A 13,489-nucleotide genomic window follows, 5' to 3' on the forward strand; every position below is an offset into this window, starting at 1 on the left:
CATTTGGTTCAAATTATTTTAAAATTTCTCTTGAGATTTCTTTTTTGACTCTAATTTTATTTGGAAGTATGTTATTTAATATCTATTTTGAGATTTTCCACCTTTCTGTTACTGATTTTTTATTTGTCATCTGAGAACAGACTTTGTATTATTTGTACTCTTAAATTTATTAAGGTGTCTTTTATGGCACAGTATGTGACGTACCCTGGTGAATGTTTCATATGAGCTTGAGAAAAATGTGAATTCTGCTGTTGTTAGATAAAGTAGACTATAGATATCAGTTATATCCCATTGATTAATAATGTTGTTGAATTCAACAATGTCCTTACTAATTTTCTCCCTGCTGGATCTGTTTCTGAGAAAGCGGTGTTGACGTCTCTAACTCTGATAGTGAGTCCTCACAGTTCATCAAATTTTGCTTTGTGTAGTTTGATATCTGGCATGTATGTTAATAATTGTTACGTCTCTTGAGGAACTGACCCCTTTACCATTATGTAATGCACTTCTTTATCCCTGATAACTTTCCTTACCTTAACATTTGCCCTGTATGAAATTAATATAGCCACTCCTGCTTTCTTTTGATTAGTGTTAGCATGGTATATATTTCTCTATCCATTTACTTTTAATCTATATGTGTCTTTATGTTTGAAGTGGATCTCCTATCAACAACATATAGTTGAGGCAAAATTTTTGATCCACTGTGACAATCTCTGTTTCATGGCTTCTAAGCTGTTTGTTCCAGGGATCATCCTGATCCTTTTTCTCTATCAGTTTGTCCTCTAGATCACTAATTCTATCTTCTGCCTCAGTTACTCTAGCTGTTAAGAGTATTTAGATTAGATTGGATCTCATTGATAGCATTTTTAACTTCTTCCCAGGTGGCTTTCATTTCTGTCCTAATCAATTCCATGTCGTCAGTAACGGTTTTCTCCAGCCTAGCCATTGCCTGGATAATTGTTACCCTGAATTCCCTTCCTGACATACTGTTTATGTCCATATCCAACAGCTCTGATGCAGAGGGAACAGTCTCTGAGTTTTTCCTCTATTGGGTGTTCCTCTTTGTAGTCATTTTGGTGAGAGGTGGTAGAGGGGATGTGTAGCTGAATATATCAACTGTGATCCAAGCAAGGGGCACCCTGGAATGCTTCTGAGCAATCAGAAGTCACCACAAAAAGAAAGAAAAAAGAGAAAAAGAGAGAGAGAAAGAGAGAGACAGAAGCTTATGCACAGCAAAGGAAATAGTCAACAAAACAAAGAGGCAACCCACTGAATGGGAGAAGATATTCGCAAATGACACGACAGACAAAGGGCTGATATCCAAGATCTATAAAGAACTCCTCAAACTCAACACACACAAAACAGATAATCATGTCAAAAAATGGGCAGAAGACATGAACAGACACTTCTCCAATGAAGACATACAAATGGCTAACAAACACATGAAAAAATGTTCATCATCATTAGCCATCAGGGAGATCCAAATGAAAACCACATTGAGATACCAGCTTACACCAGTTAGAATGGCCAAAATTAACAAGACAGTAAACAACAAGTGTTGGAGAGGATGTGGAGAAAGGGGAACCCTCCTACACTGTTGGTGGGAATGCAAGTTGGTGCAGCCACTTTGGAAAATAGTGTGGAGATTCCTTAAGGAATTAAAAATAGAGCTTCCCTATGACCCTGCAATTGCACTACTGGGTATTTACCCCAAAGATACAGATGCTGTGAAAAGAAGGGCCATCTGTACCCCAATGTTCATAGCAGCAATGGCCACAGTCGCCAAACTGTGGAAAGAACCAAGATGCCCTTCAACAGATGAATGGATAAAGAAGACATGGTCCATATATACAATGGAGTTTTATGCCTCCATCAGAAAAGATGAATACCCAAATTTTGTATCAACGTGGACTAGACTGGAAGAGATTATGCTGAGTGAAATAAGTCAAGCAGAGAGAGTTAATTATCATATAGTTTCACTTGCTTATGGAGCATAAGGAATAACATGGAAGACATTGGGAAATGGAGAGGAGAAGTGAGTGGGGGAAATAGGAGGGAGAGACAAACCATGAGAAACTGTGGACTCTGAGAAAAAAACTGAGGGTTTTGGAGGGGAGGGGTGTGGGGGGTTGAGTGAGCCTGGTGGTGGGTATTATGGAGGGTACATATTGCATGGAGCACTGGGTGTAGTGCATAGACAATGAATTTTGGAACACTGAAAAAAAATAAAAATAAAATTTAAAAAAAGAATAAGAAATATGAATATTTTTATTTTACTTTCACATTTTCCTTCTTCAACACTTTTCTTAATGTAAATCTGGGTTTCTGACCTATATTAGTTTCCCTCTTTTTATTTATTTATTTATTTTTTAAAAAGATTTTATTTATTTATTTATTTGACAGAGATCACAAGTAGGCAGAGAGGCAGGCAGAGAGAGAGGGGGACGCAGGCTCCCCGCTAAGCAGGGAGCCCGATGCGGGGCTCGATCCCAGGACTCTGGGATCATGCTCTGAACCGAAGGCAGAGGCTTAACCTCCTGAGCCACGAAGGCGCCCCTCCCTCTTTTTAAAGAAGTTCTTTTAATATGCTTGTAAAGCAGGTGTTCTGGCAACAAATCCTCTCAGGTTTTGTTTGTCTGGGAAAGTCTTTATTTATCCCTCATTTTTAAAGAATACTAATAATTACAGTTCAGGTTTTCCTACCCTGGCACTGGTTCCCATGGTCATTTCTCTGGCGAATCTCTGCTTTAGGAAGCCGTGATTCCCTATATTCACCTATCCCTCTAATTTTGAGGACAGTAGTTTGCTCTGTGCCCTCCCTTTTTTTTTAAGATTTTTTTTAAATTTATTTGACAGACAGAGATCACAAGTAGGCAGAAAGGCAGGCAGAGAGAGAGAGGAGGAAGCAGGCTCCCTGCTGAGCAGAGACCCCGACACGGAGCTTGATCCCAGGACCCTGAGATCATGACCTGAGTCGAAGGCAGAGGCTTTAACCCAGTGAGCCACCCAGGCGCCCCTGTGCCCTCCCTTTTCTTAATGATCAAGAAGAGTTGTTGGTTTTTGAGATAGCTTCTTTTTTGTTAGTATGGAGAGGTGATTTCCGAGCTCCTTATAGGTGGAAACAAAACCAGAAGTCCTTTTATTCCTTCTCAAGGCATCATTTTCTTATTAATGTGAAGAAAAAAATTTTTTTTCAATGTGAGTTGAACTTCTCTACTCTGCTCTATAAGGAGTATGTAACCACTCAGCAGGGAGACATAGGTGTTAGAAGCTTAGAATGACAAGGTCAAGTGCAGTTCACTTGCTCCCGGACTGAGATTCTATGCCGCTGTGACCCTCTGAAGGCTCGGGAGCCTTTTCTCCTATAGTACTGCTCAGATGTTCAGCATGAGCTAATGAGAAGAAAGGCACGAAGAACATGAAGGGGCTTTTGATTTCTTCCATCTGTACAGGGATTTGCCAACTTGGATCCTTCTCCAAGGTTATAAAATAAATTCTAGGTGATCATTTTCTGTGTTAAAGTTTCAAGTCTATTTGTTCTGGGAATCTACCTCATTCATGGCCTCCCTCTCTTATTTTGCCTGAATATTTGTAGAGAAATTATAGCATTAGGAAGTCCTGAACACTTGAGGAGACATCAAGCTGTCAGAGTCACAAGAAGCTCTAGAAAGCTTATCTGGAGTCTCTTGATGAAGGTAGCGTTGAGAGAATTACAAGAGGGTAGTTGGACTGGGAAATTACTTAACCCTCTGACATTATCTTTATGCCTTTCAAAAGAGCTGGCGAATTCACCTAGCTTTTGTTCAGCTGATCTGTCCTGTCCAAAAATCACCATCTTCTCCACTTAGAGACAAAAGGCATCTCCCTTTATAGCTTTTTCTGACAATTTCCTGTCAGACATTTGCAAAGTTAGTCAGACATGCAGACAGGAGCCTTTGACAGAACAAGGGTGACATTTCAAAGAAAGAACGATGATAGGTTGCCTAACAGCACACTCCAGAAATAAGCGCCTTTGAAAGGTACAGTGGAAGTTTCTGAGCACCAGACTGGTATTTCACCATGTAGCGCTATCCATTGAGTCCTTTCAAGTAGCTCAACATGAGTTAAATTATGTAGAAGTTCCAAATGCCAAATCACAGAAAGGTGAATTTAAAATTCCTATTTTACAGCTCTGAATTAGTGTGGACACTTCCCATCAAGAAGGACATTTGTTTCACTTGAGTCCTTGGCACAAATATTGCTCTTTTATGAACAAATTGCAGCTAGAAAAATGATACTCCCCACAAGTAGAAGGAAGGTATGCTTTTACATTCTCAATAACTAAATGAATATGTATTTTTGATAGCTGCTTTAGAAATGTCTTCCTTGCAGAGTGTTAGAAACTATAGTTACCACTATTTGAAAGAGGCCCTAAGTACTGAGAAATAGCTTGCCCTTTCCATAATATAGAATTGAACAGGAAAGTAAGATGCTGTTAGTGGCTAGATTGCCAGCTTCAGAGGTATGCAATAGCATGATTGAATCCAATGAGGGCAGAGACAGCTCTTTGGGCTGTTTTCTTCACACTAGTATAGAGTTTAATTCTCATAGATGGACTCCCACATGATGTTGGCATATCCATTCTGAAGGGGTTTGGTTGCAGGAGCATTGCAATACTACTTCCTGCCTGACTTGAATGCACACACACACACACACACACACACACACACACACACACAGAGTGAGCAGATCTTACCTTCATTTCCTCTCAATGAAGAGTCAGAAATTTGGGGTTTAATCCCAGGTTGAATCAAATACATAATATTTAGAAAATTTTCAACTTCCCTGGGATTCAATTCTTTAACCAGAAAAATGGAGAAAAGTCAATCAATCCACCTGTCTCATCATGTAACTCTTGTACTATGAAATCTGCCTTTCCCAAAGATAAAGCTAAAGGTGTGATTAATTATCAAAAACCCTGCAAGATCAGATCCCATGTTATTCTTACTACACCTATCTCCACCTACACTGTCCCTTACTTCTTCCGTCCCAAACACAGATGCCTTCTTGCTATTTCAAATATGCCTCGTACATTCTCCATACCAGGATTTTGTTCTCACTGTTCCTGGCATGCTCATGTCCCAACCATTCATTCTCCAAGGGCCTCTGCCCTTCAACCTACTTGAAATCACAGCTCTCTCTTTCCCTAGCACTCTCCCTCTGCATTCCTTGCTTACACATCTGACATACTGTATATTACACATTTTGCTTATTTCCCTATACACACACACACACACACACACACAAATATGAAAAAAATCACAAAGATCTTTCTTTCATTATTCACAATTGTATCTATTGACACACAGCAGATGTTCCATAAATATTTTTAATGAACATATAGTAAACATTTTTATGGATTTTAGAGATTTCTTACTTAATTCTTATTCTACCAGGAAAAGATAATTTTAATCCCCATTTTATGGATGATGAAAATGAGATTTAAAAGCATTCAGGACACGTAGAGCCTAAGGCCCCACAGTTGGCATGTGGTCAGTTAGGAAATACTCTTGAGCCCCTTGTGATTTCAGATCCATTTTCTTTTTGTTATACTATCCTGCCTCTTTCTACCTCAAGAGGCTGCTGTGAGAATTTAGTTTAAAATTATTCGAAGTCTTTAAAAACTGCCATGTCCCATTTTCAAGAAAAGCATGCTAAACACTTCATTTGTATCTGTTTTTTGATGAGAACACAAGCCAGTGCTCTTTTTTAGAATCCATTTTTTCCTCCACATTAGTTTTTGACAAGTCTGAGCTCAAATGTACTCCCCATGTCCACTGGATGATTTGGAGCAAGCCCAAAGTGCTATGGAATGAGAGAAGGGAAAAATCTATGGTGGATGGGAAGAGAAGATGAGGAGCCATATGATAATAAAAGTTCTGTCTTTTTTTTTTTTTCCTTCAAAAAGTATCAGTTACCATCCTCAGTAGCTGCCATCATCTTAGTTCATCAGCTTCTGGGTTTGTTGCTTATCTCTGGCTGAGCCTCAATGAGGGTAAGCATACACCATGTTCCACAACATTGCCTGTGGGAGAAGCCAGATCCCCCCTCCCCCAACACACGCACCTGTCCCTTAGTTTGTGGGAGAAGCCAGATCCCCTCTCCCCCAACACATGTGCCTGTTTAGCCTTAGTGCCTGAAATTGCTGCTTTTGTCAGCTTGTGCCCTCCTCACAATTCTGTCTCATGTCAGCACCAGCTGTAACTCTATGGAAATGCCTATTACTTCTTGAGTGGAAAATATAGAAATATTCAACAGTCAATCATTCTGTCTAAGGAGTATTCACTAATTATCTGTGGGATAAGGATGAGGGCCAGACACCATGCCAGTCACCAGGAGCTGCAAGTAAAATCGCACACCTTACCGATCAGGAGCAGAATATATTTGGAATCTCCACACAGTTTTTCAAAGTGGCTGCACCAACTTGCATTCCCACCAGCAGTGTAAGAGGGTTCCCCTTTCTCCACATCCTCTCCAACACAGGTTGTTTCCTGTCTTGTTAATTTTGGCCATTCTAACTGGTGTCAGGTGGTATCTCAATGTGGTTTTAATTTGAATCTCCCTGATGGCTAGTGATGATGAACATTTTTTCATGTGTTTGTTAGCCATTTGTATGTCTTCATTGGAGAAGTGTCTGTTCATGTCACAACGATTTACCTTCTCACGTGAGAGGTGTTTTAATAGAGGACAACTAAGTTGGACAGTGCTCTTCCAGCTTCTGTCTATGCACAGTCGCCTATGTTTCTAGCCCATGCCAACCCTGAACAAAGAATTTGTCACCTCTTCTTTGGTTTTCCCCAAGGAAATTCACTGAAACATCTGAATAAGAAATGTTGACTTTATCAGGGATTTCACAGGGGAAGTGAATGAAAGGTCTACATTAGATAGTATTCTGCTGACCATGCAAAGACCCAGAGTCGTCAATACTGTTTCTAGTCTCTTTGACCCTACCACTCCTGATGGGGTGGGGGTTCTCTCTCATATAGACCCAAGTCCCAAACCTGGCTGACTAAAGTCTAGATGTTCAATAATACTTATGGAGATTATTGTTTTGTTTTTTTTTTTACTGTGGCAAATTACTGGGTAAATTATTATTTTCTATTGTTGTAAATATACATAACATATAACTTACTATCATAACCACTTTGAGGTGTACCTTTCAGTGGTACTAAGTACATTCATACCGTTGTACAGTCATCACCACCATCCATCTCCAGAACTCTTTTCATTTTACAAAACTGAACTCTGCACCTATCAAGCAATAACTCCTAATAATGCCTCCTACTCCGAACCCCTAGCAATCACTACTATCTTTTCTTTCCTTTTTCTTTTTAAATCTTCCCTTTTTCTCCACACTTCAGCCATAGAAAACCACTGCTCTAATCTGTGTTGCTGTAAATTCAGCTTTGTTTAATTCCACATGTATAAGTAAGATGCAATATTTGTCTTTCAGTGTCTAGTTTACTTCACTTTGTATAATGTCCTCCAGGTTCATCTAGGTTGTCACAAATGTTAGGATTTTATTCATCTATCAATGGATGCTTAGTTTGTTTCCATATATTGGCTATTGTGAATAATGGTACAATAAACATGGGAGTGAAAATATCCCTTCGAGGTAGTGATTTCCTTTCCTTTGGGTATTTATCCAGAAGTTGGGTTGTTGAATCATTGGTAGTTCTATGTTTAATTTTTTGTGAACCTACATACTGTTTTCCATAATGGTTGATATAATTTATGATTGAGTGAGTAAATGAATGAATGAAAAAGTGATTAAAATATGAAAGTAATATTTTAAGCAAATCAGCTTTTCTAGATTTCTTTAACTATGACTCATCAAAAAGACATCAAAAAACTATAAGGAAAGCATTTTTAAATTATTGAAGGAATCTTATACTGAATTATTGAAAATTGAAAAACAAAGAATACTTTTGTAAAAAAAATCAATAACTAATTAACAGAGTTGGGACACCGTAATCAGCTTTTATAAATTTGGATTTTCATGTATTGGGTTTATTCAAAGTTAAATTAATATGCATATAATTCATGGTCTCACACCTCTCTTTTTATTTTTTTAGTTTGGAAATTCAGGTTTACAAAGCAAGACCATATTTCCCTGTAAACCTTCAGAAAGTGAAAGCTGCCAATATCTAACTGAAATATTCAGGGGGAAAAGAGCCAAAATGTCACATGGGTGAGAAATAACTTTCCATGTCCCATCAAACGAGCTCTTCAAGTTATATATTGATCCCAACAGAAGGAAAATATGCCTAGAAATTTAATTTGACATTTATAATCAATAGCACTCAGATGTCACTGGAGCAGAGGGTAGGAAAAAGATGACTTTAAAATTACAGTCATGAATTTATAATTACAATAATGAATAAAAGTAAATTTATTGAATTAGCATTTCCAGAGTCTAGAGAAAAATCAGTGTGCCGAAGCATAGTGCTAAAGAAATGGAGAGGCAGGATCTTGGTTTTTCACTTCGGTAACTCATCTATGCCTTCCTTCTATCCCATCATTTGGGTCTTCTTGCTTCACTTTTTTGAGGTTTGAGGTGCGCCTACAAACTACTGCACACTAAGTTAGTGCAAAGATTGGGCCATTAAAAAACTTTCTATAAGCATGACACTTCTCCTCTATTCACTATCTTATTATTGTCCAAAAGTCCTAGAGAAAATGCACTTTGTGCTCTGGTGGAGGAATGCTTTGGTGGAAAAAGGAAAAACATTGCACTTAGTAGGTGCTTATGGATTTATACTGAATCAGCCAGGAGTCATTGGCATCAGTAGTGTGTACATAAAAAGGCAATCCATATAGTCACCGGAAACACAAACTGGAAATAACAAATAGAATTACATTCTTAAAACAGGAAGGCTGTGATTGCACAGTATATACTGTAATCATAATTCCTTGGAGGCTTCTTCCTGAATGTGGCGAGTTCTTCCTTTTCTTCTTGGCACTTTCTCTTCTATTTCTACACCACTCCCTTAATGACTTCTCTGGTCTCAGAGCACTAAGCGCCATCCCTTTGCTAATGTGCAACGTTACATCTCTGGCCATGAACTCTGTCTTTAACTGTAACCATTTCTTTCCTCCTGGCTACCCAATGCATATATTTTGATGTTTAATAGGCACCTCATACTTGACATGCCTCAAATCAAAGTTTGTGATTTCCCCTTCTCCAAAGATGCTCCTCTCCCAGTCTTTATTTCTGCAAATGGGAACATCATCCTTAAGACAGAACCATCTTTTGACTCCTCTATTTTGTCACAATTCATATGCAATCTACAGTGAATCCTTGTCATCAAAATATATACATTTGAATCTAGCCAATTCTAACTATTTCCTCCTGGTCGCCTGCCTGAAACCATCATCTTTCACTTGGATTTTTGCAATGGCTATCTGACTGGTCTTCCTGCTTAAGAGATGACCCTCACCTATAGTCTATTCTTCACACAGTAAAAAGAGTTGTCCTTTCAGACCACACCTTTCTTCACTCTGACCTCTGTGGTGTCCCCCAACTCACTCAGAGTAAAAGCCAGCTTCATACAGTGGCTCCCCTGCTACTTCACTCATCTCACCTCCTTCAACTCTCCCTCCTTTCCTTCCATTTTGGTCATCCTAATCTTCTTGATGTTTCTCAAACATGCCAAGGATAATCTTAAGAGATGTTTGATTGTGCTGTTGCCCCACCAGTGATGCTCTCCCTGTAGATGACAATTTGGCTTTGTTTCTCAGTTCCTTCAGCTTTTTGCTCACATGTCACTAAATCAGTAACGCCTAGCCTGACAACCCTACATGAAATGGCAGTTGCCCTCTCCTCACCCACCCCTGCTGACTCTGCATTCCCATCCTCATTCTTTGCTGTTTCTCCATGGTTTTGATCACAATCTGGTCTACTCCTCATCGGTCTGTTTTATTTACTACTATTATCTTCCCACAAGGAAGAAAACATTGCATTGATTATTTTTGTAGCTATATTCTCAGTGTGTCAGATAATGCTTCAGTAAACATTTTGGGTAAATTAAATGGATTCTAGTTATCATTCATTCCAAAGTGAAGCTGTATTTGCCACTTGGAGGAGTCCAAATCTCTGGATTACTCAGCAATGTCTTACACATGATTTCAATACTACAGGACAGTTATGCTCTGGGTTCCACCTTTGGGTTTGCATTTGCTAATATGGTATGAAAGAATTAAACATTGTTTTGTAGTTGTTCTACGACAGGCTATTAAAGGATTATTGAGTGAGATAACTTGCGTTTGTATAGGATAATTTGGTTCCTTGAATTCTCAGTGCTCTCTTTTAGCCAAAGTGGTTTGAGTTTGGTAAAATGACACTAGATCTTAGATATTCTAGGAAATATATCCTCACCTAAAAAATGTTTTTCAGGTTTCAACAGCTGTACCTCTCTTGCTCGGCCCTGCCCTGAACCTGGCTCCAGACCTGAACCAAGCTCCAGCATGGAGGAGGTGGACCGAATCCTCATCCATTCCCTGCGCCAGGCCGGCACAGCAGTTCCTCCAGATGTGCAGACCCTGCGAGCCTTCACCACTGAGTTGGTTGTAGAAGCTGTAGTCCGCTGCCTGCGTGTGATTGACCCTGCCATGGGCTCTGGCCTCAGGCCCCTGCTGCCTCTAGCCATGTCCGACCACTTCCGCCTGGCCATGAGCCTGGCTCGGGCCTGCAAGGACCTGGGCTATTCCTTGGAGCTTGGCTATCAGAACTTCCTCTATCCCAGTGAGACTGATCTCCGGGACCTGCTTTTCTTCTTGGCTGAGTGTCTGCCTTCTGATGCCTCTGAGGATGCAGATCAGCCTGCTAGTGGCTCAGCTATTCTTCTCCAGGCCATTGGGGGACAAATCCGGGACCAGCTGGCCCTGCCCTGGGTCCCACCCCTCCTTCGCACTCCCAAGCTACAGCACCTCCAGGGTTCAGCCTCCCAGAAGCCTTTCCACACAACCAGGCTGGTCATGCCTGAGTTGAGTTCCAGAGGGGAGCCCTGGGAGTTCCAGGCGAGTCCTCTGGTGCTACCAGCCCCCACCCAGGTGCCCCAGCCTGCAGGGAGGGTGGCCTCACTCCTCGAATGCCATGCCATCCAGCTTTGCCAGCACATGGGCGGGGACTACCCTGGGGATGAGGTCCACAAGGCAAGCTGCCATCCCACCCAGGAAGATACATGGGCTCAGAGGCAATGGCTACAGAAGCACCTGGCTGAGCATCTCTGCCAGACCTGGGGCCGACTAGGGGCTCCCCAACAAACCGGAGACCTGGGAGAGCTGCTGCAGGCCTGGGGTGCTGGGGCCAGGACTGTTGCTTCCAAGGCCTCCCACTTCACACACTCAGAGGAGTTCACCTTTCATCCGGAGCCTGAGATACAGGCAGCCCAGGTGTCTGATATGCCTGCCACCTCCCAGTGGCCTGAGCAGGACACGAAGGCAGCTCAAGAACAGAAGCTGGAGTTTCTCCGGGAGCAGCTAGAGGGAGTGAACCACAGCACTGAAGAGGTTGAAGCCAACATGAAGACCCTGGGAATCAGCTTCATGCAGGTGGAAACTGAGCGTCACCAGAATGAGCTCAGCACCGCGGAGCGTGAGCAGGCCCTGCTCTTAAAGAGCCGGGCAGTGGAGCTGCTGCCTGGCGGGGCAGCCAACCTTGCCAAGCTGCAGCTTATAGTGGAAAGTACTGTCCAGCGGGTCTTCCACTTGGCAGGTCAGTGGGAAAAGCACCGGGTCCCTCTCCTGGCTGAGTACCGCCACCTCCGAAAGCTCCAGGATTGCAGAGAGTTGGAATCTTCTCGACGGCTGGCAGAGATCCAGGAGCTGTACCAGAGTGTTCAAATAGCTGCTAAAGAGGCCCAAAGGAAGGAGGAAGTCTGTAAGCAGCTGGTGTCAGAACTGGAGACCCTGCCTAGAGACGTGTCCCGGCTTGCCTATACCCAGAGCATCCTGGAGATTGTAGGCAACATCCGGAAGCAGAAGGAAGAGATCACTAAGATCTTATCAGACACAAAGGAGCTTCAGAAGGAAATCAACTCCCTGTCTGGGAAGCGGGATCGGACATTTATAGTGACCGATGAGCTTGTGTTCAAGGATACCAAGAAGGATGATGCTGTTCAGAAGGCATACAAGTATCTAGCTTCCTTGCATGAGAACTGCAGCCTGCTCATCCAGACCGCTGAGGATACAGGCACAATCATGTGCGAAGCTGGAGACCTTGAAGAGCAGATAGAGACAGAGATGGGGAAGAAGACCCTCACCAACCTGGAGAAGATCCGTGAGGACTACTGAACCCTTCGCCAGGAGAATGCTGGCCTTTTGGGGCAGATCCCAGAGGTCTGAGGAGGCCCCCACACCACTCTGCTCCTGTCCTTGGGCAGGGGATTGGGACACTGGGGGTGATGGCCAAGTGCATCCCCTAGCTGTTCCCTCTTATTAGCTGCATAGCTCCTCTTAGAGCCTTGGCTCCAGACACCTGCCCACCTTACCCCAACCCTTATCTGGGGTGATTGTCCAGATTGTTGGAACTTGGCTGCAGTTTATTGGAGAGGTCATTGAGGTTGTGGCCTTGGATCCCAAATAAATGAAGGGCTCTGTAGGTAGTAAAAAAAAAAAAGTTTTTCAGAGGTGCCCGGGTGGCTCAGTCAGTTAAGCATCCAACTCTTAAGCTCAGCTCAGGTCTTGATCTCAGGGTTGTGAGTTCAAGCCCCAGGTTGAGCTCCATGCTGGGCTTGGAGCCCACTTTAAAAAAAAAAAATGTTTTTCAGGTAAGTCTGTTGACATTGTTGGGAAAGTACCAGTAATAACTAGTAGCTATGCTTGGTATCTACTTCCAGGAAAGGAGTAAGAGTAACAATCTGTGATGTCCTCTTGGGCTCAACACTATACCCAGCACCATGCCAACTCTGTTACTGACAGGTTTAGGTGAGGTGACATCTGTCCCTTCTGGTCATATGCCACTTTGGTTCTGCTCCATCCAAGCCGCTAAAGGGATTGTGGACAGTATTATTTCAGGTCTTCTTCAATGATGAATGAAAACACATAGAGACACATATATGAGGGACACAACCATTGGCACGTATGGAATGAACTTGGGGACAGATTTAACACCTCAATCCCACTAAGAATAAGTTATTTCAACATAGAAATGTTTTTTAGTTCCAAAATAAATTATTTTTTAGTTCCAGACCAAAGGAGTATTCTTTGACAAGGAAAGTATAGAATGGGAGTCAGATTATTTTGAAGGAACACTACATTAGAATCATAGAATCTTGTCCCTTACTTGGATGGCTTTATAGTTGGATTTTTTCCTATGTTTGCATCAGTCAGAACCCTCATTAGCACTCTGTTCCAGGTATAATGGACCAAGAAGATCTAAACATGTTCTGTACCCTCCTTACTGACATTACTGAAATTTTTTTGTACTTCTAAATGTAATTCAAATCCTGCC

The 13,489-nt window shown here is 41.8% G+C and overlaps 1 protein-coding gene across 1 annotated transcript; it reads left to right on the forward strand.

Annotated features, from left to right (window-relative positions):
- Positions 1–10,503: 10,503 nt before the first annotated feature.
- On the forward strand, positions 10,504–12,330 carry LOC123937575 (coiled-coil domain-containing protein 22-like). Its single transcript, XM_045998533.1, has one exon. The coding sequence runs from the start codon at positions 10,504–10,506 to the stop codon at positions 12,328–12,330; it is 1,827 nt and encodes a 608-aa protein (XP_045854489.1).
- The last annotated feature ends 1,159 nt before the right edge of the window (positions 12,331–13,489 follow it).

Source organism: Meles meles, chromosome 2, assembly GCF_922984935.1.
Source record: "Meles meles chromosome 2, mMelMel3.1 paternal haplotype, whole genome shotgun sequence".
Lineage (NCBI taxonomy): Eukaryota > Metazoa > Chordata > Mammalia > Carnivora > Mustelidae > Meles > Meles meles.

Excerpts from the sequence above, each read along its gene's own strand:
- LOC123937575 (XM_045998533.1), top strand. The coding sequence starts at position 10,504 with ATGGAGGAGGTGGACCGAATCCTCATCCATTCCCTGCGCCAGGCCGGC.